We start from the raw sequence: 25,600 nt of genomic DNA, 5'->3' as shown, positions 1-25,600 counted from the left end.
ACTCACCTTTCTTATTCCAGGCAGTGCCTGTCACACAGGCAAAATAGACTGAGGCAGAAGTGATCAGTTCTATTAGAATTCGTATTAGAACTACATCTACATCATTTCTGTATTGTAATCGTAACAGTTTTCCATTACGTGGATGAGAAAAATACTTTAATGAAGGAAAGAGCAAAAATTCTATGGAGATCGAATCTAGAACAAGACCTAACCCGCCCTCCCTCGTTCTTGACCGAGTCACTACAAACAGATCAGCCTCCTTTTGTTTTCTTGAGTGAGGAGGAGAAGAGGAGGTTCTGTTTGCAAGGTGCGGCTGATTCGGAGCGGGTAACTCAGTCTACATACCGGCACTAGTGAAACACATGTCAGACAGTCCAGTAAGGGTCATTAGAGACCTTAAGATACACCGTTACCGTGTACGGGTACGGTTACGGGTAAATTAGCCGTACACGTAGCTGTAAATACGGGTAGATTGCCTCTTACCCCGCGGGAGAAACGGGTAGGCTACCAGTTAGAATGGTTACGCCATTAACACATCTGGGAAATAATGGTTGCCATTTTTAAAACTACGAGGTAAACATGTTCGCTTACCCGTACACGTAGGCTGAAACGGTGTATCTTAAGGTCACTATTAAAGTGTTGGTTTATCTCTTCATTTTTCTAGGACATAACTGGTTGGGGAGACAATGACCGTGGAGTTTCCTGGACATTTGGTGGTGATGTAGTGCGATCATTTTTAAAGAAACATGACCTGAGTCTTATTGCACGTGCACATCAGGTGATAAATTCATGTATTTTTATAGTCATATCCCAAGAACGTGAAGCTCTTTCGCTTTCGTTTTCTTTTCTCTCGGTTGCTTTTCACATTTTGGGATTTTTTTCTCAGGGTGGCAAGTCATGGTTCTGACATTAAATATATCCCCTGAAACAGACCTGGCATTCAGAGGAAAATAGCAGATATAGAGTTTGTGTATTTTATACCTATTTGGTTCTTCTCTCAGGTTGTTGAGGATGGCTACAGGTTTTTTGAAAAACGAAAGGTATGTCAATCATTTGGACTATAAAGGCATTGTGAATTGAACTCTCTTATTACTTTAGTGTTGAACAAAAACGTCTGAGATCGCCCTGCCACCCACGTTATCTTGACCAGTCATAAAAGCAGAAGACATGTCCATGCACAGTCACCAAATCAGCCTGATGTGTCAACAGATAAAAACCTATAACAAAAAAACAATGGATAAATAGATAACTATCGAAATTTTATTGATATTGAATTAATCAATTAATCACTAGGAATTAACACTCACATGCAATTAGAAATCATAATTTTATCAGTTTGGTGAAAGGTTTGAACCCAGGAGTCATTTCAAAAGTAGGTTAAGTTTAATCGTCCCGGTGAACGTAGTCCTGAATAGGACTGTTGTTGTTGACAGTGACTGACGTTTCGACAACCTGTGCGGTAGTCATCTTCAGAGTCAAAGTGAGTTGTATCACGTCAGTAGAAGGTATTATACTCTGGTTATTGATCTGATTGGTCAATTACGTCGCGATGTTATTGGTCGTCTGTAGAATACGTTATAGATGTCGCAGAGTCCCAGTACCAGTCCTTGACATTAGTAAGCAGTCGCCGTAAAGTGGTTATCGGTTTGTGTGCAACACGTATATTGTAAGGTTGTAATATACGTGCAACAGTTTCAGAGGTGCCTCTGATGTACAGTATAGTCGCTGTCGTAACAGGGCCAGAGTTGTTCTGAGTGTAGGAATCAGTGTTACTGTGAGTGTTCCGTCTAACAAAGTCCGTGTTGTAATTGTTCTTACTAAAAACGTTGTTAAGATAATCAGTCTCGTCTTGTAGGCTGTCAGGTGAGTCGCAAACTAGTTGCGCTCGTCTCGTCAGAGTCCAGATAGTAGTAGCCTTGCTTACTAATGTCAAGGACAAAGACAAACCGGAGGACAGACAGGGAGCAGTATACAAGATCAAATGCTGCGACTGCCAGGCTTCTTACATTGGTGAAACCGGCAGAAACCTAAGCACGCGACTGACCGAACACAAACGAGCGACGAGGAATGGTGACGTCAACAAACACATTGCTGAGCACCATTTAAAGACGAAACATCAAATTGACTGGGACTCTGCGACATGTATAACGTATTCTACAGACTACTATCAACGTCTTACTTTAGAAAGCTGGTTTACTAACTTAGAACAAACACTACTGAATCGTAGCCAACAGTTACCAGCGCCGTACAAACGACTTATTGACGAACGACTGGAGAACTGACAATTTGACTAATAATAGACGACTGTTTAACTGTGACAATAGACGCATCGAAACGCACCAGTTACTGATTACGAGTCTTCATAGCCAATAACATCACGGCTTAACTGACAGACGACCAATAACATCGCGACGTAATTTACCAATCAGGTAGGTAGGTAAGTAGAGTCTTTATTTAAAAGTCGGTAAAATCTTCAGTAATAATAAGGTAAAAATCTAATTACAATTAATTACACTAAAAACTATCGACATACTGTTTTACAAGACTGCCGAGTGAGAGTCCGACGACTCAAATAGATGATTGATTTGCTCTTTAAATTTCCTGACTGATTTAATTTCTCTCACATTTTCGGGTAAAGAGTTCCACAACAAAGCACCGCTGTAACTGAAACTTCGTTTCAAGTAGTTAGTACGCAGCCTGGGCAACGTCAATTTATGAAAGGAATTGTGCAAATCATAGTCTGTGCTTCGTTCGTGAAATAGGTTCTGCAAGTACACTGGAGCTTGTTCATTTAGAGATTTAAACATCATTATTGCTTTATGCTTCTTTCTCCTTATAACTAATTTGTCCCATTTGAGTATATCAAGAAGCAGGCTCGAGGTAGTCCCATAGTTGGCCTTTAAAATTACTCTAGCTGCACGGTTATGTAACTTTTGTAATATGTCACTCAGTTGATCACTTAAGCCATCCCAAACGAGGCTACAGTAATCAAAGTGAGGTTGAATTAAGGAGTTATAGACTAGTACCGCAGTAGATTAGGAGATAAGGGGCCTGATACGCCGGTCTAAGAGCACCTATAGCCGAAGTTACCTTCTTACACAATTCGTTAACATGATTAGACCAGGAAAGCCGATTGTCGATAATGAGACCTAATGATTTTGCGCGATCAACATTGCTGATAACTTGGTCTTCTAGTTTGATGTTTATTTCGTTATGGCTTTCCGCAAGAAGCTTCTGGCGAGAGCCAATAACCATAAACTCGGTTTTCGCAACATTAAGACTAAGCTTTTAGCCAACAGTGAGGTTTCAGTAGTTCTAAGTTAGTCTCTTGTTCAAGGTCAGCTAGAGAGGAACCAGAAATGGTAATAGTTGTATCATCTGCGAACATTTTAGCGCATGCTGTATTAAGGCAGTTTGGAAGATCGTTTATATAGATTAAGAGGAACAAAGGACCGAGAATACTACCCTGTGGGACTCCGCATCTTAGTTCGCTTGCACTGGACAATACGCCATTAACATAACATTTCTGGCTCCTGTTACCTAGGTAGGAGGGAAAGAATCGTAGGGAACCCAGATCAAGTCCATAGTTTGCAAGTTTACGTAACAAAATTGCATGGTCAATGGTCATGGTCAATAACCAGAGTATAATACCATCTACTGACGTGATACAACTCACTTTGACTCTGAAGATGACTACCGCACAGGTTGTCGAAAAGTCAGTCACTGTCAACAACAACAGTCCTATTCAGGACTACGTTCACCCGGACGATCAAACTCATCCAACTTTTTATCAGTTTTATTGATCATTGAAGAATTTATTGAAATTCAGTATTTTTCTTTAGTTTGCACTTTTATAGACTGTTTCTGAGCAATTTAATACCCACTGACACAGAGGGAGAAGACAGAAATGACATCTGCTTTCAGTGTAACTTTTTTTTAAGTGTGCAATGAAAGTCAAAATCATGTGACTTGGATTTACAAACGCGTGTAAACCACAAAAGGTGCAGTTCTATAGTTTATTAAACAATTTACAAAGTTAACCTTCAAGGATATATACAGGTATGACTTTTGTAAGTATCTCTGATTCATTTTTCCTACTGAATACTTTGTTTTCCAGTTGGTGACATTGTTTAGTGCTCCAAATTACTGTGGCGAGTTTGATAATGCTGGTGGTGTCCTAGTTGTCAGTAAAAACCTGATGTGTTCTTTGAGTATACTCAAGGTAAGTACGTTTTAAGCCACTTAAAGTTTCGCTCCTACAAAAAAAATCAGTTGAGGAACAAATTTATTTTAAATCTGTGACCCCCAAAATTAAACATTGCACATTGTGTAACGCAGGATTATAGTCATATTTTGTGGGTGCTTTTTTGCTGTGCACGCCCTAACAGGAACGTGATTAGCTCTAAAGTTAGTTCCTTAGCTCTATCTTGTTATAGTCTCTGATGAAGTCTGTGTGATCAGTGACAAAACCAGTCGGAGAAATAAAACAAATTAACAAGATACTTGTCTGCCTCGTGCTCCTCGCTAGTGTTCATTTAATCATATGCAAGAGATGAAAGAGTAAACATGATTTAGATGATCTCTCTTTGTCTGTTGCAGCCTGAAAGCGTGACAGTCACAATTAAAGGTACACCAACCCAAAAGAAGAGTGGCCTCTTTAGTCGTTCCTCCAACCAGATTCAAGTGAAATAGTATTGTTTGTTTTGAACATTGAAAGAAGTTGGTTGCCCTGTACAGTTGGCTCATGACAATCTCTTGTTGTAAAAACTGAAGAACTTCTGTAAAAAACGTCTGTTTTATATTATTTATTTTTTTTGAACGTTTAATTTATTGAAAGCTCTCAGAGAGTTCACTCCAGGTGATTCTAAACTATTTAAGTCATTTTTATAGTTTGAATAAAGCAGGTTTGTTGCTTTCATGGTGGCAGTTATGTTTATTTTGTTATTTGGTCACAAAGAACCGGCAACAGCCGCTTCCATTCTAAATTCTACCGTAAAGTTCCTAAAGCAACGACCTCCAAAAGTAACGATAAAATTTAACAGGTCTTAGCAAATGCCAAAAGTAGCGACCCTCCGAAAGTAGCAACTTCAAAAGTGATTTCCCTCTGTTCTTGCTAGAAATAACGGAAATTATAGTTACGACAAGCTTTCCAAACTGATCCGAGATTTATTTTTTAACGGTTGTAATCATCTTTGACGTTCCTTTATGTATCTCAAAAGGTGCGTTACATCTTTTTTTTTTTTTCGAAAAGTCTTCCTTTCGTCTGTGAATACCCACACCGTAATCAAACAATTCTTTTGAATATTTATTTGAAAAGCAATAACATGAATATGCGGAGCGAAACACAAATGAAAAGGATAGAAGTTAATGGAGTTATAACTCGGAGTCTCACGCACTAAGCGATCATCAGGCTAAAAATTCTGAAAACAGACTTTGGTTTTAAGTTGGAAATTTGAAAATCATGGAAAGCAGACGATCAAACCAAGGATAACATCAGCCTTGAGCTAAACCAAATCACAGCCAAGCTCCGCGTAAATGACAGAGTCGAAAAAATGGCACAGAGTCGAGCATTTATCTCCCTCAAGAACCACAAAGAAAACTTTAAAAACAACCCAAAATGTAGATTGATCAACCCTGCGAAGAACAACCTTGGGTTACTTAGCAAGCAAGTACTGGACAGGATCAATAATAACATCCGGTCTAAAACCAATTCTAATCAGTGGAGGAATACAAAGTCAGTAATCGATTGGTTTTCAAACATCAGAGAAAAGAAGCATTCATTCCTACCATATGCTATGCAATTTACAACCGTCTCAGACGAAGACGTTGAAATCAATACGCACTCGAGGAAAACACTTTTGTTTGATGAGAATGAAACCTGGATCAAAAGATGTCACTCCCTCATGTTCAATGTCCCAGTGGGTTGCTATGATAGAGCGGAGGTTTGCGAATTGGTTGGGCTTTTTACCCTGAGCAAACTCTCATCAGAATTCCCAAATGACGGCATTGGCCTGTACAGGGATGACGGACTTGCCGTTTTGAAGAACATAAACGCAAGATCAGCTGATAAAGCCCGAAAGGTTTTCTGTAATTTGGGGCTGTCCACACTTGGTGCTCGGGAACCAGTGCCTGGGCACTGGCACAAAATGGCGTTGTGTTCACACTTTGAGTACATAGCTACTCCTTTTCGCCCTGTCAGACGCCATTTTGAAACATGAGCTTAGCAGTAGCCTGTTCACAGACCCTCTTCAAAGTCCGTCGAGCGCACGTGATAAAATATAAACCGCAGGGGATTTGTGCCGATGTTTTCGAAAAGAACGAAAAGAAAAAAACACAACGTCTGTGTACAGGCTAGCTTAGCAGCGAGAACAAATCAGTAGACTGCCCAGAACTTACAAATATTGTGTGCACACAGGGAGCCAGTGCCCACTTTTGTGCCCAAGAACAAGGTCGAGGCCTTGTACTCAGGCAAAGGCACCGTGCCCGAAGTTTAGCGTGGGTACTTGAAAAAAGGGTGTGTTCACACTAGTGCCCAGCGGGTACCGTGCTCGAGCACCGTGCCCGGGCACCAAGTCTGAACGCTGCCTAAGATTCTTGGAGACCTCGGCCTAAACATCACTGTGCAAGGCAACATGAAAAATTTCAACTAGCTAGATGTCGCACCCAACCTCACAACCGGAAAATACTATCCTTTCAGAAAGCCAGCGGTGAACAATCTATTGTACATCAACGCGAAGTCCGCCAACCATCCACCCTGTATCATTAGGCAAATTCCAGCCTCCATTAGCACGAGAATATCATCACTCTCTTGCGACTCCGTACCCTAGGTGCCAGAGGCTTTTCATGCGCGGTTTCCGGTTGCGGTCAAGTCTTAAAAAGTGACCCGCGCGAAAAGCCTCTGGGCCAGAGCGCCATACCCTCTGATAGCGCCGAGCCAATTACAACCCCGCTTATACCAAATCATCCAGAATTTTTTCTCGCGGCTTTGCCGTTCGTGTCTTCGGCCTCTGGCCGAACACGTGTCGGCTTGCGGCCGACGAAACGAAGGTCCCCGTCGCACGCGAGAAAAAACTCTGGTACCCAGGGTAGCGACTCCGCGGAATTTTATAAATCGTCACAGTTATACCCGACAATGATGCCCTTAGATCCCAGTTACGATGAAACAATCCAGTATGAGGAAAACCGGCAAACCCGAGCGGAAAAGAAGGATCGAGCCAGATAACGAAACATTTAATCCACCTTTTAGCCAGAATGTGCAAACAAATGTTGCAAAGTCCTTCCTTCGCTTGATTGATAAACATTTCGAAACATTTCCAAAAATCACACAAACTGCACAAGATCTTCAAAAGAAACAACCTTAAAGTAAGCTACAGCTGCACAACTAACATGTCCAACATAATCAAAAACCACGACAGGAAGATATTAATCAAAAAACCTAAAAATGGCCTTTTACCAACTTTTTCACCTGATTTTACGTGAAATAGACAGATTTGGTTGTTTTATGCTGAAAAGTGGATTCTTTTTCAAAAAGCTTGGTATTTTGCTTAACCCATTCGCTCCTAGAGATTTGCCGAAAAAAGCGTTTTGAAGCTAGTCGAGTGGTTTTCTGGTCACTGTCGTGCTATAAAGAGCTAAAACTTACCACAAACCGGTTTACAGGTCGTACACTTCGCGGCCTTCTGATCCAGATACAAAATATCAGCTTGCGAAGTTCGGGCATGCGCAGAAAGCAAAATTTCGAGCAGTCGAGCAGTCGAGCAGTCTTGACCAGGGCGGATAAAGGTTGGGCGGTGAAACGAGCGCGTCCGAGCAAAAAGGTGTGATGCAGTGGACTGGGACTCTGCTTAGAAATGTCGTTTGTTTTCGACTTCGGTCAGGGCTTGCGATGTGGTTTGTACATTAGACACTGCCGCTGTCACTGAATTATGGCAGCTTGATTTGTTTTCTTGCACTTCTTTCTCGTTCCTTTGTGCTGGTACACTGTCTCCGAGAGGCAAATGTTGCTATTTTTTGCGGGAGGTTTAGTTGGAGTAGACAAATATCTCTTTCAAAGGGTTTCTTTATTACTTCCATGACTCTACCACTGAATTTTATTTTCCTTCTGCTACTCGCCAATGTCGATGTTATTCCAAAACAAAAACAACTAAGTATTGTCTAAAACACGAAGGAAAATCTCATCCATGTCATCCATGGCAAAACTAAAAGACAGCAGATCGTGCTTCATAACTAGATGACGTGTGTTTTATAAATGCGTGCAGCTCGTGCAAGGTGAAATTATGCTAATTTCAATCACCATCATCCTTCTTTTTAATTTAAAAAAAAACATCTCATACGTCTTTCTGTTTCTTCGAAACTTCAAAATTAGTTTCCCCTCAGTTTTTACTGTTTACCTTGTTTTGTTTTAGAGAGAAAAACGGCGAAAAACCTTACAACTAACCTCAATAAATTTTGTTTACCTGCGGGTGCCGGATTTGCAACGCATTGCGCGAATCGCCATGGCGCGTTGCACCCGAGAAGCAAAGTTTGCAGAAGTACAACGCTACTATATCAATATATATCAATCTAATTTTTTGTTATGTTATATAAAATTTATCCTTCTTTAACATATGTAAAAATTGAGGTTAAGAAGTGTTAAGCTTTTGCAAACGAAACGGCGAAAGACGATTAGGTGATATTTAGTGGAAGGAGGAGGTATTCAACACTTTCAAATTAAACTAAGATTTTAGCATTATACGACCAACAAATTTGACTTATAGACGTACAGACACAAACATATGAAACTGTTTATTGATATTGTTATGAAACGAATTTATCTATTTAACATTGTAGCCTGAAATTACAGAAAGAAAATAGGATTTCCGGTTTGCAAAAAGGAAAATTTCGCCGGCCTTCAAGCGCACCGGAAGCGCGGAAAGAGCGCTCGTGCCAGTCCTACTCCGCATCACACATTAAATGAAGAGCGGAGCGCTCGTTTCACCGCCCAACATTTATCCGCCCTGGTCTTGACTTTTACTTTTCGCTTTCTCTCCTCCCTTCTTTTTTCGCTTTTCTTGCCTCATTTTTTTCTTCTCTTGCTGGGCATTTAGTAGGCTTCATTTTGGTAGGAATATTTTTTGGGAAAGCTTTTAGGATCTTAGGATTAGGTGAAAGGAAAGGTAGGTGGGCAATGGAACAAGATTTTCATGAAGATTTTCAGGTCCATGTCACGTGGTTTTTTGCTTCTTTCTCCGGTGTCCTTGACTGAATTTTGCTCATTCTGGTATGGTTTGAAAGATCTCTTCACTCTGCACAAGTTAGCGAAGAAAGTTGTCCTTGACCATTAAAACTGATGACGTCACAGAGGGTAGAAAGGACCTGGATCCGCACGGGCGGTTACGGGCGGTTCAGGGGCGAATGGGTTAAATGACTGCCAAAACGACCAACAACAGAAAGACATGTAATTGCAGAAACAAGGATCTTTGCTCTCTTGATGGAAAATGTCTCAAAAATAACGTCATCTACGAAGCCACAGGGACAGCATCCGGAACTACAAGTAACTACATCGGCATGACGGAGAATGACTTCAAAACAAGATTCAACAACCATAAACTCTCTTTTAGGAACCAAAACCACTCACATGACACAGTACTTTCAAAATACATCTGGGAACTAAAGGACAACGACACGACATACGACATCAAGTGGCTTATCATCGAGAGGGCAAACACCTACAAGGGAAAACCGTCACTCTGCAAATTTTAGCCTGCGTACAGACGTCCCCCTCCCTCAGAAAAAAATCGGAGGGGGGGGGGGACGTCTGTACACAGGCTATGCAAATTTTTGCCTTTCTGAGAAACTCTGTATCTTGAATGCCCGCGATACTCTCCTAAATAAACGATCTGAGCTGGTAACCAAGTGTCGTCACAAGAACAAGTTCTTTGCAACCAATCACAGAACGCGCTGCTCCAACTGTCCATAATAATAATAATAGTAATAGTAATAATAATAACAAGTATAGGTAACAGCATGATTTGTAATGATATTTGGCATAAATACCACGAGTGATATTTCAAAATATACGTAAATACGTATACGTAAATTAGACAATTTTGAAATATCACGAGTGGTATTTACGCCAAATATCATGTACAAATCATGCTATTATTTGTTTATACTACTACCCGCAAAAGGTTTGTAATTTTCACATGTAGGTATTTCAAATTCAGAAGATATACCACTGCTCTAGGCCAATCAAATTACAGAAATTCTCATGTAGTAGTATAATAATAATATTTTTAGTGTCAATGTATTTAGCTTAACAGTTAGTTAATTGGAGCCACTTTCCTACGTATTGGCACACTAATCTATTACATGATTTTTAAATTAATGATCTTACCTAAAACCTAAAACTACATACAAATGTACAGGATTCAAAATTTACACACGTCACAGCAGTTACTATTATTATCTACATGGCTCTTAGGTCCACTCTGCGTATATGATTCTTGAATGCTTTGAGGCTTGCAAGAAACATATACGCGGTGTGGACCTTTCGAGCCACGTAGAAACTCAATTTTCCAACTTAAAAACGAAAATCTGTTTTCAGAATTTTTAGTCTGATGATCACTTAGTGGGTGAAACTCCGAGTATCCATTAACTTGTATCCTTTTCATTTTTAGTACCTTTGTATATATATATATCTAAGGAGTTTAATAATAAAAACAAAGACACAGAGAAAAAAGTAATCATACGCAACTGAAAGTAATGGCAAAAAAGAAAGCAATGGGATGTTTTTTTTTCTCCTATATAACTAACGCTAAATGAAACCAAAAACTAAAATGTTGCAAAATGGTTTGGCTTTTCATTCCATTCACATGTCTTTTGAGCACTCACAGTAAACAACCTTGTTTAAGAGGTGGCGTTTGCTTTGAGAACTGCTATTCTATGGAAAGAAGTATGAGGCTGGAGAGAAAACTGATTAAGGCACTAACTATTCTTCCATTGAGAATGGGGAAAGTGAAATGAAGTGTTAGTATTTCTCTTTCTTCTCTGTCAGTGTGTCTTTGTGTAATTCTCCCCAGCATACTCTTTCGTTCTCTGACATGTATCTGTAATTCTTTGTTTATTGTATTAAATATTAATAAGATTCACTATAAGTGAAAAGGTTAGTTTCTTATTTCAATTAAGAATGTTTTTTCAAACCTGTTCTGCACAGGTCAGGTCAGTCATAAGGTCCAGGAACCAGCTCTTGTTTGTTAGTAATAAATACTATCACCACGTCAGTTTCTGATGTAATGTGGGATTATTTGGCACCATAAACTGTGGCTATTTCTTGGTTACCCAAGTTCACTTCCTCGGTTCTCATAAATGTCTTATGTGTAGTGTACTGACCACAATTATAATTTTTCTAAATACAATTATTAACCACATGATCCATCATTCCAACCATCCAGCCATCGTTCATCAACTTTTGAACAATCAAACTGTGGTTTTCCAAGTCTTTTGTTCACATCATTGTGCATATGACACATCCACTGACTCAAGTTATGTCTGCTGCTAGCATCAGGAGGGTGTGTTTGTAACCTGAAGCAAAAAAGATATGATACAGCATCTTTCTCTCAAAAGCTTACTTTGCTGTTTGAACTGCATTTTGCGAAGGTATTAATTTATTCAATTCTTGATGCAGCTGTTTTTTTATTTTTTCATTGTAATAACATCAGACCACCTTAGTTTGAATATTTGACTAATTTTAAGACATAAAAGCACTTGCTGAAAATTTAAATTAATTACAAATTCTACACAGCCAGTGCAAGTGTTTATTTGCTGTTGAAGTACCACATATCAATACAGTTCATAAAACATATTCACCTTTGTCGTAAATGAGTGGCACAATCTTCACAAGGAAAAAATTTTGAAAAGAGTTTGATAAAACTGGCCATGTCAGATTGCTGTTGTTGTGTAGGATTGTCAGGATAATATGCAGCCATTGTGTGAAGAAAGTTCCATGTTGATCTTCCAAGCTCCAAAATGTCCACAGGGCATTCTACTACAGAGTCTGCCTGTGATGTACTATCCTGGGTTTGTGATGATGTACTACTATCATTACTCTGCAGAGAAATCAGTAAAGAGTTTTCCCTTTTAATATAAAAAGCACTGCCTCACATACATACTAGAAATATGTAAACAATGACCAGAAGATGAAAGAAAGAGAAAGAAGCCAATAAGGATAAGAAAATGTATGAAAGAAGGAAATTAAATTAAAACTAGCTTTTCCAAGAATCAAACCCCTGACATTGCATTTGCTGTGACTATTCTTAACTTCTACACAAAGTGTGGATATTGATTCGGTTGAGATTATTTTTTTCATTAATTTAAAAGCCTTTCCCCTGGATTTTCTGCTGCCAAACGCCATTTAAAGCTGATCAAGCCATATTATAAACCACATTTCAACACAATTCATTGCATTTATAAAAGAACATATTCCCAACAAAGCCAATACAACTCACCTTTTGCAAAGTAGGACGTAGTAAACCCTGCTTTAAGAACACACACTTAAAACGAACACCTTGTTATTACAGACAGTTTTCTTTGTCGCTGGGAAAGCTAATTCAACCCACTTAAATAGGGACACCCATTAATGCAGACAACAGACACTTATTTCTTGACAAATCAACAAAAAGAAAGCCAACCTTGCTAATGCGGACTCTTCATTATCAACTGTGTCCTGTAATAGACGCACACGGGTCCTTCATTTAGACCACAAGGTAACCTGTACACCTGATCCCAGGTTAACCACAAGGTCTTCATTTGGACCACAGGGTCTTCATTTAGTTCTCCGGATCTTCAGTAAATTGTCCACTTGGCGTTTATTTATTTTAGTCCAAAGGGCCATAGAAACAGAAATTCCAGCCCTCCCTTTTTGGCCAGAAACCTCCTGGTTTCAGTGAATATTTCCGGCCTCCCATTTTCACTTAATATTCTCTCAGTTTTTGAAACTCTTCCTAGCCAAAGGAAGATAATGTTTTCTTTGTTTAACCAGTCTTTTTAGCACCATTCTTTGCCATTTGTCTGTAATATAATATTGGGGTGGCATTTCCATTGACTGTGATCTCAAAATGTGGGAAATGGCATCTTAGAGGCATATATCATAAAATTTTTGCTGGACAAGCATGCCCCTGGACCCCCCCTAGAGACTCGTGTCTTTGGTGCTCCTTGGCGCGTCTATGCCACTCCAAAAACCTCCCTTTTTCTAGTTATTAAAGTTGGAATCTTTGTAGATAGGTCTTTGTTCTTGGCACCTTCATTTTAGTACTGAAAAAATCAATCCCCATGACTTACAATTATGTTCAAGACATAGAAACTAACCAAACTTTAGATCCATGTTCATCTTCATTTTTAATGCGATCAAAGAACAAAATGGAGCTAAATTAATAGCTAAATAATGGTGGAAACATTTACACGTAAAACTGTGCTTGGTCAAAATGTCTTTTATAATTACTCTGAGTAACTTAAAGGCCAGGACAATAAAGACCTAGCAATGATCTGGTCAATTGTACCACGATCAATCGCAACCTTCACTGTCATAAAAGTTATTACCCATTCTCCAGAACATCCGTGAGTTTTTCTTTTTTTCTTTTTTTTTTTTTTGGCGTAAGAAGATACGGTGAAACCCACCGTTTGGCTACGAACATTTGGTTGTATTAGCGAGGTTTTAGGAAAACAAAATGATTGACAATCTATAAGGCCATTCGCTCTACTTGCGCGCACCACATGACTTGACAGAAATTAAACTGAAAAATATGATGCAACATGAACACAAGACAGAGTTGTTTAAGGGTCTATTTTTAAAAACCGATTGTAAAGTGAAGACTCACCGGATTACTTTTCGTTTTGTTTCCCTGTCTCATCCAGGATTTGAAATCAGTGCATGCACGACACGGCTTTTTACCGTGAAATTGAGACATGTTCTCGCTTCGGTCCGCCATAGTTGATAATTTAATAACGATGTCATGTAAGCTGAACCGCAAGCCATTTGGTCTCAGGCCTCTCTCCTCCGCAGAGGCCTCTTTGTGTGAAAGTGAGGCTGGGAAGAAGAAAAAAGCGCACGGGGAACGATGGGAAGGATTGTCAGTGCGTTTCACTATGAACGCAGTAGGGTACAAACAGATACAAAAAGTCATGATGTCAATGGCGAGAGGTAAAGGCCCCGGGATTGATAAAATTCCAATTCGTGTGATCAAAGATTGCTTACCTGCCCATCTTATCTCCGTTAACATCTATCATAAATGGTAACTGGACTGAGTGGAGTCCAATTCGGTCTGAAATCATTCGGGTGATACGCGGTCGTCCGATTTGTTTAAACACGAGTATGATTATAGACCGAATTGGACGACACGACTGAGTTCTGTTACCAATTAATCATAACTTTAACAAACTTTGTGATATATAAGGCTCTTTTTAAAAATCAAAACACAAGAAATTCTAAGATTTTTTTGGCAGGCAATGAAAAAAAAAAGCCACTTAAGTGCGCACGTGATGGCGCGTACTGTCCAATTACTTGGGCATGTCGCGTACTATCCTATTAAACTGTCCTATTAGGCTGAAATCAGGGCAATTGATAACCAATCAGATCCGAAAATTTTGTTGTAGTTATGATTACTTGGAAAAGAGCTGAAGTCACACCCGTGATACTCAAAACTGGGGATCATGAATCCCAAACAACAACAGACCGATTTCACTGCTCCCAATTCTGTCAAAAGTTTGAGCCGGAGCCGGAGCCGGAGCGACTTGACTTCACGATAACAAGCAGTGTGAATAAACACAACCTTGTCGAACAAACTACCTCAGTCCACTTCTGGCGTCTCACAGGTGAGCATCCTGGGTCCATTACTCTTTAGCATCTATGTCATGATCTCCCTTCGATTCCCAAAAACTGTTCCCACAATGTTATGTTGATGACACCAAACTTCTGATGTCCTTTCAACAGCAGGATAAAGAAGAAGCGATTACCAGGATGAACCAGGACTTGTTGATGATTCGGAATTGGTGTTTCAGTAATCAGCTCTGTCCTATTTGGCAGCATACAAATGACTGACAAGGTAAATGATTTTCGCCTCTCTATTGTGGGGAATTAGGAACTGGAACCCGTTAAAGCTGGAAGAGACCTTGGTGTGATACTTTAACAATTAAGGAACATTATTGTTTCTATTGTGTCCTCATGCACGTCACGATAAGGCCAAATCAATCGCGTTAACAAGCTCAACGAACTTATTTCAACTTGTAGGCACAAGCGGAAGTTCCTCCTAGAATTCAATCGCATCCTTAAGGACCAATCATAAGTTTACACACATATACTGTTTCACGTTCGAATCGGCTTAGATCATGTTACTGACGTATATAAATAAACTCTAACGATACTTCAGTGTATTTGGAATTTAACTGATGAGTGGGTCAACGCTTCGTTGGCCTACGAAACAGTATTGTATTAAAGTCCATATGAAACAAAATTGAGTAGAAAAGCTCAAAAATAGGATACTGAGTAGAAAAGCTACATATATATATGTATATATACATAAATATATCTTAATCACAGATGAAGACAGAAAACAGTTTCCTTTCAGTCCACCAATATTTCGATCACATTCACGATCAGTGATCTTCTTCAGGGTGACTAATTAGCCGTTAACGTACAGCACTTTTAAAATTGCTGAATTGCCAAGGCAACGCGCGCGCATCACAACTAAAATGACCATTATTCTAAAAATCTAACGGAAAATGTCATAGATGATATTAGGCTGATTTAGCAACAGCGTCAGTTGGCGACCGGAAAGCGCGCGGAAAGGACTCAACACGAATTCCGGTGCCCAATTTGCCTCTCTGCCACGTAAATTGCTTCTAAGCAACTTCTTGGCAGCTTTACACCTTCCGTTGGCACGCAATAGTTTTTTGATTTAAATTCTGCGCGCGCGTTTGTAGTCTTAGCGTATATGTTGTGACGAACTTTTTGTTGGCAACTTTATCTGAGGAGTGCCGTACATGCCGTGCGGTACGAAACTAAGTCAAGTAATAAAAATGCCAAGTCGGATCTCACGATGACACGAAACAAACTAGATTATACTACGCTCTAGTCCTTCTATTGAGCACTCTTCCTTACAATTACCGTGCGAAATTACTACTAACAAAAAGTTAAGGAAAAAAAACCGAAAACGTTAATATTCCAAAAACAACGTTAACCAACTGAACAAGAATATGTCTTCTTCCTAAACAGGCAGAAAAGAATCCCAAAATGGCCAAGGATACAATTATCCGTATATACAACCTTTTGTTGAAATGGTAACTTTTCAATTTCAAAACAACTGTTAGTAGAAAAAACCAGAAAGAAAGAAAGTTCGTCACGAATCCGAAATTAAAGTTTGAACATAAAATCGGCTAAGTGGTTTTAAAAACACGTGAAATGTTAAAAACTAAGAAAACACAGCTTGCAACTGAATAACTATTTTACTAGATCTTACTAAAAGTTTTTCCAAGCTAATTATAGAGTGGTGACGAATTATAATCATACTGAAAACAGACACACCAAGACTGAAATTTTTATCAACCACTACATTGTTAAACCCGATCTAAATCCTTCTTTACTTAAGTCAGTCGTAACAACTATCATGAAAAACTTAAACGATTACTTACGAAACGAAGCTAAACGAGTGTTAAGTAACCTCCCACGTTCTCAGACTCGGCTGTATCCTCGTCATCATGAAAGATGTACTTCCTTAGTTTTCAAATACTGGCAATGAATAATGTTAAAATGGGGTATTTAGTAGATTCAGATGAGATTGACATGGTTGTTAAGTTTTAGAGAATAGCTGTGAAAACATGTATAAAAAGAAGATTTCTATCAGAATAAAAAGACGACATAATTAAACTTACTGCACTTGTTTTTTTTTTCTATCACTTGCTAAATTTTTAGACATTTTCCAGGTTAAAAAATAAATACGTTTTTCTAACCAAGGTTATTTGATCAAAGTGAATGAAAGACAAAATGGGGTGCTTATTCTCGTTGCTTAAAAGCGAAGTGAGAGATAAAAAATTGTTCAATAGGCAGAGTTTATTATTCTCAACTAAAATAATTAATCATTCCTTATGGGTACTACGAAACGGAACGACACGTTTTCATTGAATTAGTACCAAACCTCAGTGTAAAAAGCAAGTGGTACTTTTAAAGAAAAAAGACGGTATACAATTGATTCCTCCCGCTAGCATTTTATTAAATAACCAAGCCGATTAACATAGGTTAACTGTGAAACCGTAAGCAATAAAATACTCACTGTCTGAGCCTGATGAGATAATGGAGGCTGCAAAGTGATTAATTTGGTCGATATAATGGGCCTGCATTTCAATTCTGCATTAACATTAACTATTTTACATCCTTGAACTGGTCTTACAATTTTCAAAAGCTAGTAGACGAGCACTTTGAGGGTTTAAATTCTTAGGCTCCAAAGAATCTTAAAAGTATTGTTCATCATTAAAATGGTGGAGTTAAGTCACTCGCAAAAAGAACTAATTATGCGTCTCATTTAAACCTTCCGAATTTCAAGCTAAATTTTCAGAGAAAGTTTTCGTTGCTAAGAGAACTAACATGATCTTTATCAATTGCATTTTTGGAGTTTAATTAAAAGCGATTTAGCTTTCCCAATGAGTTCCGGCAGATAAGCCAAGAAACAGTAAAATTTACTTTGCGGGGCAGGCCTTCATCGATCACTGGACGTGTACTAAGAAACTGCCTTACTGATTGTCACTGTAAACTTCAATCACTAATTCCAGAAATGTCACCGCTAACAAATTTCTTTTCATGATGTTACGGCCACTTGGCGTCAAAAAAGGTTTTAAGTGAAAGTAAATGGCGCCTTATCTGCGTCAAAGCGTCGTTTAGTTCGTCTGTATTTAAGAGCCATCTGTTTTAGCAGCTGCATTAATTTCTGCTGCATCAAAAGAGTCAGGATTTCTTCACGAAAATCGTTCTATTTAAAAGAAGAAAACAAACCCTTGTTTAAAATTTGGATCACGCGCAGTTTATCTTGCAACACCTCCCGCTAAAGAATACTTTCTGTTCCTGATATTGATTTGAACCATTCAAAAACAGAGCAAAAGCAACAGACAATGTTGATATAGCTGAGGAGGACAACCACCAGAAATAAGGGAACCACAAAAAATGGTTTCTACAGAGGTAACAAAAAATGTTCAAAGCCGAACACTTTGATCAGAGTATCCGGAAGAGCACCAGGCAATAAATACGACACAGCTACCTGATAAATTAGTTTAAGAGGTCCAGACAATAAAAAATTAGTCGATCGATTTGCATTTGGTAAGTCGGATCACATTAAGGTTGTTTCAGATATCTCTCAATAGGCTATCGACTTCGCACACCAAAAAATTCAAAACTCAAGATTGTTTATTCGATTCTATATAACACATAATGACATAAGCTCAGGTACCTTAATCGAATGATGGTGGTTAGAGGTAACGATTTGAGCCTAAAATTCAGTGTAACAGCGCCGATCGAGAAGGAAACTGCACCTGTCGTTATCAAGTCCTAATCAAGCTCTTCTACAGCATCAGCAAAAAACTGGCATAAAATGAAGAGCAAGTGGATAGAACTTGTGGTAGAAATCACGATTTTAATCATAGGACTTCTTGGAAACGTATTTGTCCTCATTATAGTCCATAAGAAACAAAGCAGAAAAACAGTTCATGGAACGTTTGTAGCCAGTCTGGCCATTGCGGACTTGTTGTTGCTGTGTTTAGACTCGCCTAAATCCATTTTAGGTAAGTTTGACGTAACCTCAAGCACGTTCAACTGCAACTTAAGTCTGAGTTCTGTTACAACAGCCTACAATGCAGGACTTTTGACAATCACATCCATGGCGATTCATCGGTGTCACGTTGTTACCCAGCCATGGAAGAAAAAGCTAGGACATAAAAGAGGTGTAATTTGGGTGTCTCTTATATGGTTGACTGCTTTTATTTTCGTCATTCCACTTATTGTGGTGAATAAACCTGTGGAAAATAGATGTGAAGAAGACTGGCCTTCAATTGGCTATCGCCAAGCATACACTGTATTACTAACGACTGTACAATACATACTGCCGCTACTTATAACAGCGACCTGTTACATACGAATATGGCTGTTCTTACGCAGGAGACCTGTTATGCCACGAAATAATAAAACAGGAAAAAGCCTCGCGACTGAAGAAGAAAGCCACAAAGAGGGTGCAGTGATAGTCAGGAGTGTTGCAGTGATCGTTTTGTTGTTTTTAACTTGTTTACTGCCAACTCAAATTGCCTGGATGTTGCAGGATTTCAGACATGTTTCGTACGATGAGCTGTGGTCTGCATCAGAAATCCTGACAAGGTTACATAGCTGCTTAAATCCGGTTGTGTACGGTGTTATGAACAAACAATATCGTCGTACCTACATCGAATTGTTATCCTCCATGTTCTGCTGTTGTCGTTCCTCCAATCAATCCTCTTCAAGCCTCAAACTGATGCCACGACAGCTGTCACTTCGAAGTCACGCGACAACTAAGACCACCTGTACTGAGTTACAGGCGCGTCCTGCCAGAGAGAGCAGCCGGAAACAAAGTGTAGGAAATTCGACTGCGGTAGAAAATCCTTTCAAACTCAGTATCATAAAGTGATCGTTACTATGCCGGTGAGACCAGGCTGTATCCGTATTGATTAACACCTCTTCAAGCTCTTTAGTGAGTCTTTGATTGATCCTAATGGAAAAAAGTGCTTACCTTCCTAATGAACAAAGGGCAGCTTTGTTGCCTAAGTTAAGGGGATAAATAAACTCACGCCGCAGAATATCTGCTAGATTAATATTCTTTGATTTTAATCACAAATAGTTGGATTTAACCTAGCTTGAGAAGATAAGATATTCATATGAATATAGAATATTGCTGAACAAGCCGCGATTTTTTTTTTCGGGCACGTTTACAATCGCGCATCACCATTCTGTACATTCTAATCTTAAAGTAAAGCTTGCATGGGCGGGATTTAAATTCAATTGGAACTTTCCAAAGATAAGACGAAGGATTTCCTACTAAACAGCAGCTACAATCTAATATAATAATATAATCTTTATTGATAAATAAGTACACAAAGCACAAGTTAACGATAATGAGATGCCAAAGCCAGAGGCTTACATGGCGTAGGTCAGAGAGTTACAATGTGCTGCTAAGTTGCAATGAGAATAAAAATTAATAATTACAAGATTAGCAGAGAGAAGGCAAACTATTACAACATATAAAGAATTATTACTGCATATAAAGCAAAATAAACATAACAATTAATGATAGTGTGCAAAAAGTAATAAAGACAAGAGTTTGAAGGTAGAGAAATTTGAGTTCAATAATAATAATAATAATAACATTTATTTATACCGCGCAAATTCAACTATACAATTTTCAAATGCGCCTTACAATTAAAGGTCTAAAAATATACCGTAAAAAAAAAAAAAAAAAAATTACAAACATTACAACATTATATCAGAAAAGGCTTTTTTAAAAAGGTGAGTCTTCAAATTACGTTTAAAAACTTGAAAATCGGAGGTGCATCTAAGATCTAATGGAAGATTATTCCATAGTTTTGGTGCGGCGGCTACAAAGGCTTGGTCACTAAGAGTAGGGAGAGTCCTAAAGTTAGGATTTGAAAGCAGATATTTGTTATTTGATCTGAGGCTGTAGGAAGAATTAGGTTTAAAGTTAACGAGAGATGATATAAATAATTAGGAGCTGTTCCATAGATTGCTTTGTGAGTGATTATAATAACCTTAAATTCTATTCTAAACGTCACAGGCAGCCAGTGTAATTCGTATAATATTGGTGTGATATGGCAAAACCGTGGTGCTAGATATAGAACTCTTGCAGCTGCGTTTTGAACACGCTGCAGTTTAGTGAGGGCGCAGTAGGGTAGTCCGTATAAGAGTGAGTTACAATAGTCCAATCTGCTTGTGATGAAAGCGTGCACTAATTTCTCGGCAGATTCTACGCTTAGATATTTTCTGACGTGTCTAATATTGTGTAGATGAAAAAAGCACTCCTACAAGTCTTGGTTATGTTAAAATTCAGGTTGAAATGGCAGTCAAACCAGGCCCCTAAGTTTCTAGGGGGTTCCGTGCTAGGAGAGTTGATGGATTCGCCAAAAGTTAGAGTGGCGCTTTTATTTTTCTGTAGCTGTGCCTTCGTCCCAATGAGCATAAACTCAGTCTTGGAATCGTTGATCATGAGTTTGTCATTGATCATCCAGCTACGGATGTCACAGAGGCACGCTTCCATTGCTGCAATGGCGGCGTCTTGATCGGAATCATCGTTTGGATTGAATGCCAAATAGATACCGGTATCATCGGCATAACTGTGCGCCGTTGGCAAGTGCTGGCTAATGACATCAAAAAGCTCACTAGTGTAAAGGGAGAACAACATTGGGCCGAGACAAGAGCCCTGTGGCACGCCAAACTTTAGATCAAAACTGTCTGACTTTGCACTGCCGATTACAATACGCTGGGATCTATTCGACAGATAGGATTTAAACCACGTTACTGCTTGATCTTTAATTCCAAATTTGTATTCCAGGCGCCGCAGTAATATATCATGGTCTACTGTATCAAAGGCAGCGCTTAGATCTAGGAACACTAGTAATGTGACTTGTTGTTTGTTCAGGAATCAACTTAGTTTAAACTTATAATGATTGAAAATAATCTCTCAGTTTATGTTTTTAACTAGAAAGAGTAAGTGAATTACGAAGTGAGAGAGGAATGTCATTCCAAATTTGAGGACCCTGTACCCGAGAGCAAAAGAATATTTGTGAGCATGAAGATGTAAGTTGTCTTTTTGCCTGGTGAGATATAGATGACAATCAGAGTTAAAAACGAAAATAGATGAAAGAGGAGAGGGCAAGAGCTTCTGCATGTGAAGGAAAACAAAGCAAGAAACATGGTACTTATAAACATTAAATATGTTGAGTATTTTGAATTTCTTAAAGAGTGAGTAAGTATGTACACCTGGTGGAGAATGAGTAATGATGATTCTAGAGTATGTGGATGTTCAAATAATAAGATGAGTATTGAAGATATGGGAGTATTAAAGAGTTGTATAATGTGTAAAGAGTATTAGAAAGGAAAAACTGTCGTGATTTGATAATAATCCTAGTTGATTTGGCAATTTTGGAAGAAATGGCTTTTATATGAGCCTGCCATGAGAGGTTTTGATGGATGATAACACCTAAGAATTTTTTGTGTTCTACTCTATTAATACTATTCTTCTTAATGTTAATAGAAAGATCATCAAGATTTATTTTCTTTCTTGCAGGGTGAAACAAAATAGATTTTGTCTTGTCGGGATGCAAAGTTAGCTTGTAAGCTTTGAACCAGGTAGCCACAAAAGAAAGTTCATGGTTCACAATTTTAGTTAGTTCAGAGATATTTTTGTGTTGAAAGAAAATATTAGTGTCGTCTGCAAAAAGGATGAATGAGAGATAATTAGAGCATAAAAAATGTCATTAATGTATATAAGAAATAAAAGTGGCCCTAACACAGAACTCTGAGGAACACCACATTTAAGTGGAAGCAGTGGAGATTTCCAGGAATCAATTTGAACATATTGAGAGCGAGAGAGGAGACAGCTATACGTCCAGTTAAAAGGTGTGCCTCGAATACCATAGAAGTTTAATTTATCTAAGAGGATGGAGTGATTAACGGTATCAAAGGCCTTCTTTAGATGAATGAATATGCCAATTGTGAATTCGTTCTTCTCAAATGAATCAAATATTTTATTAGTAAGTTTCAGTATTGCTATAAAAGTGGAATGTTTCTTTCTAAACCCATACTGATGATTATTGGGTATGCTATGTTTAGTGAGATAGTCCATTAGACGACGGTACAAGGCACTCTCAAGGATTTTAGAGAAGCAAGGTAAGATTGAGATAGGCCTATAATTAGTGAAGTTAGTGCTATCTTCACTTTTGAATATGGAAAGTACTTTGATGATTTTAAGCTTATCGGGCACAATGCCAGTCGAAAAGGAGGTATTGCACATTTGAGAGAGGGGAGATGCCAAGAGATCAATAGATGCTTTAATCACGTTAACATTAATGCCGTCCACTCCCTCACTGTTACTACTCTTCACTGAGGACAAAATATTGATAATTTCATCAGGGGTAGTAGGTGAAGCAAAGAAACTATCACTAAAAGAACCACGCAAATATGATTTGTGGTCAACAGTGGAGTGGGGAATTTTAGTGGCAAGAGAAGGACCAATATTAGTAAAGAATTCATTAAACTTATTAGCAATTAATTGAGGGTTGTTAATAGTGTTACATCTGTTGTCCTTCATGGCACTAGGTCCATAACTGGAATGTTTAGAAGAGATAACGGATTTAATTAAGGACCAGGTTTTTTTAGTGATGAACATATAGAAGACAATTTATCATGGTAGTACTTTTTCCTACATAGTTTGATTAGATAGTTGTATTTGTTACGGAATTTGGTATATATAGCTAATTAGCTGGTGTAGGATTATTACAATATTGTTTATAGAGAGCGTACTTCCTACGACAGGAGTTTTGGAGCCCTGAGGTAAACCAAGGTTTGGCTTTTGAATTTTCTTTGACAGTGATAATGTTAACAGGAAAGCATGTTTCACAGATTGGATAAAGACAGTCCATAAAAGAATTGTACAATGCATTTGAAGAGGAAGATTGTGAGAAATCCCAATTAATAGATGAAAGATGGGAACGAGAATTTTCAATGTTATGAGTAGTTACAAGGAGTTTATGGTAAACTGAAGATTTAGTTTTAGGTTTAAGGGAATAATTAGTGATCTGAAATATAGGTAAGTGATCAGAAATGTCGGACCAAAGGATACCACTAAATTTGTGATTGTCAAGGTCATTGGAGAAGATGTTATCGATCAAAGTAGCTGAATGAGACGTGATTCTTGTTGTTTAGAGATAAGAGGATAGAAACCATTGGAATACATCAGAATACATGAGATCAATGAAACCATTAGTAGGGACATGTGAGTCAGCATTAAGAATATTGATGTTAAAGTCACCAAAAAGAAAACATAATTTATTCTCAAAGCCAATTTTAGCAAGGACTTGTTTAATTTCATCATCAAAGATTTCAGTCTGAACGTTAGGGAGTTTGTATAAACAGCCCAAGATGACATTTTTCTCATTATTTGGTAGGACAATTTCAACAAAAAGAGATTTAAGGACACAATTCATAGATTCAAGGTCACACCTTTTCTTGTATTCATAAGTATCACAAAGAAATATGCCAACACCACCTCCTGATCCAACAGGTCTGGGTTTAGAAGTAAAATGGTAACCAGGGATTCTATACAAATCATTAGAAGTGGTGTCTAGCCAGGGTTCAGAGAGGCCAATGGCTGAGAAAGATGTATTTAGGGTGGAGAGGTATTCCTCTAGGTCAACAGAGTGTTTTTTAAGGGTGCGCATATTCAAGTGAAATAATGAGAAGCAGTTGGAGTTAGAGGAGTCAGAGAACAGATTATTGAACTGTTTACTGTTCATATAAGTACATCTAGATAGTAAGTTAGAAGTTGATGAGAGCATATTGATGTCTGGATCAAGGTCAGGGTTGTGAAGAAGTTGACAAGTATCAGGATCTTCCAAGAACGGATTAAAATATTTAGTTCCCAAAGGAGAGCCGTCAAAATTGGCAGAAGGTTGAAGATCTAACAAGGCAAAATAGAAATCGGTATCACTATCAAAATGATTAAAAGGAAACGTGTCAGAGAGGCAACTAGGACAATACCAGTCATCATGAGAATGCGTCAAGTCATTATATTCAAAAAGAGAAAGTGGGGTACATTTCAGATGTGTCCATAAGTGAAAAATATTGCAAAAGATAGCTTCGTGGTTATTATGACCTCGAAATTTGCCTATAGAACACGGATTTTTTACACACTTTGGCACTCAGCCCAGCTGTTTCTTCACAGACGATTGAACGTGAAAAAGGAAGCACAGAAAGGCTGGAAAGAATTGAATCCCATTAGGGGCTAAAATTTGTGGTTGAAAAAGGTTTCTACCATTTTAGCGCCAAAAACACTATGTTTCCACGCGCGTGGACCAAAATCCACCTTTGTTGTTATCGGGCAAACAGTTAACGTGAAGACTATCTGTTTTGGAGTACGGCAGCCCAGTTTTTCATCGCGATCTACCAGGTTATCTAAGCAAAGGCTTAAAAAGACTGCAAAAACGCGCTATGAAGATTATTTACCCTAAGCTATCAAATACTGCTAAGACTCTAGAGCTGTCCGAACTTTCCACGCATGATAGAAGAGAGGCAATTGCGGCAAAGTTGTTCGACGAAGTACAGTGTGCTAATCAATCTCACAGTCTCCAAAATTAATCTACTTCCAAGTAGATATCAGCTACTTTCTGAGAGAAGATAAAACGTTTATCCATCCAGAGTAAAACTGAAAGATGCAAGAATAGTTTTTCCATTAAGTTATGTTTACAGTAGTTGAGAACTACAGGCAATGAGTTTATTATTGTATAGTTTTCGAATTTGTAATTTTATAACAGTTTTAAAAATGTAAGT

General features: G+C 38.4%; 3 protein-coding genes across 3 annotated transcripts in view; 2 read left to right on the top strand and 1 right to left on the bottom strand.

The window, feature by feature from the left end:
* The window catches only part of LOC140940178 (serine/threonine-protein phosphatase PP1-gamma catalytic subunit B-like), a 53,596-nt gene extending 48,678 nt beyond the window's left edge, over window positions 1–4,918 (top strand). The window contains exons 8-11 of the mRNA XM_073389087.1: window positions 665–778; window positions 1,002–1,040; window positions 4,118–4,222; window positions 4,600–4,918. Of these exons, the coding sequence (XP_073245188.1) occupies window positions 665–778; window positions 1,002–1,040; window positions 4,118–4,222; window positions 4,600–4,692 (351 nt within the window). The 3' untranslated portion in view covers window positions 4,693–4,918. The remainder of the gene's footprint in view (window positions 1–664; window positions 779–1,001; window positions 1,041–4,117; window positions 4,223–4,599) is intronic.
* A 5,313-nt stretch (window positions 4,919–10,231) lies between these two features.
* LOC140941682 (FAD-linked sulfhydryl oxidase ALR-like) lies at window positions 10,232–13,990 on the bottom strand. The gene is made up of 3 exons (XM_073390697.1): window positions 13,854–13,990; window positions 11,848–12,086; window positions 10,232–11,562 (listed from the first exon to the last, which is right to left on the bottom strand). The coding sequence occupies exons 1-3, from the start codon at window positions 13,962–13,964 to the stop codon at window positions 11,400–11,402; spliced, it is 513 nt and encodes a 170-aa protein (XP_073246798.1). The 5' UTR covers window positions 13,965–13,990; the 3' UTR covers window positions 10,232–11,399.
* A 4,002-nt stretch (window positions 13,991–17,992) lies between these two features.
* LOC140941216 (QRFP-like peptide receptor) lies at window positions 17,993–20,365 on the top strand. The gene has a single exon (XM_073390196.1). It carries the CDS (start codon window positions 18,609–18,611, stop codon window positions 19,668–19,670), a length of 1,062 nt encoding a protein of 353 aa, XP_073246297.1. The 5' UTR covers window positions 17,993–18,608; the 3' UTR covers window positions 19,671–20,365.
* Window positions 20,366–25,600: the final 5,235 nt, after the last annotated feature.

Source organism: Porites lutea, chromosome 6, assembly GCF_958299795.1.
Source record: "Porites lutea chromosome 6, jaPorLute2.1, whole genome shotgun sequence".
Taxonomy (NCBI): domain Eukaryota; kingdom Metazoa; phylum Cnidaria; class Anthozoa; order Scleractinia; family Poritidae; genus Porites; species Porites lutea.
The sequence above is the reverse complement of the archived record's forward strand: the minus strand, read 5'-3'. Positions and strand labels throughout refer to the sequence as shown.

Coding starts and splice junctions, on each gene's coding strand:
- LOC140941216 (XM_073390196.1), top strand. CDS start 18,609: ATGAAGAGCAAGTGGATAGAACTTGTGGTAGAAATCACGATTTTAATC.
- LOC140941682 (XM_073390697.1), bottom strand. CDS start 13,964: ATGGCGGACCGAAGCGAGAACATGTCTCAATTTCACGGTAAAAAGCCG. Junction 12,087..13,853: donor ACAAAACGAAAAGTAATCCG/GTGAGTCTTCAC, acceptor ATTTCTCTGCAG/AGTAATGATAGTAGTACATC. Junction 11,563..11,847: donor GCCACTCATTTACGACAAAG/GTGAATATGTTT, acceptor TTTTTGCTTCAG/GTTACAAACACACCCTCCTG.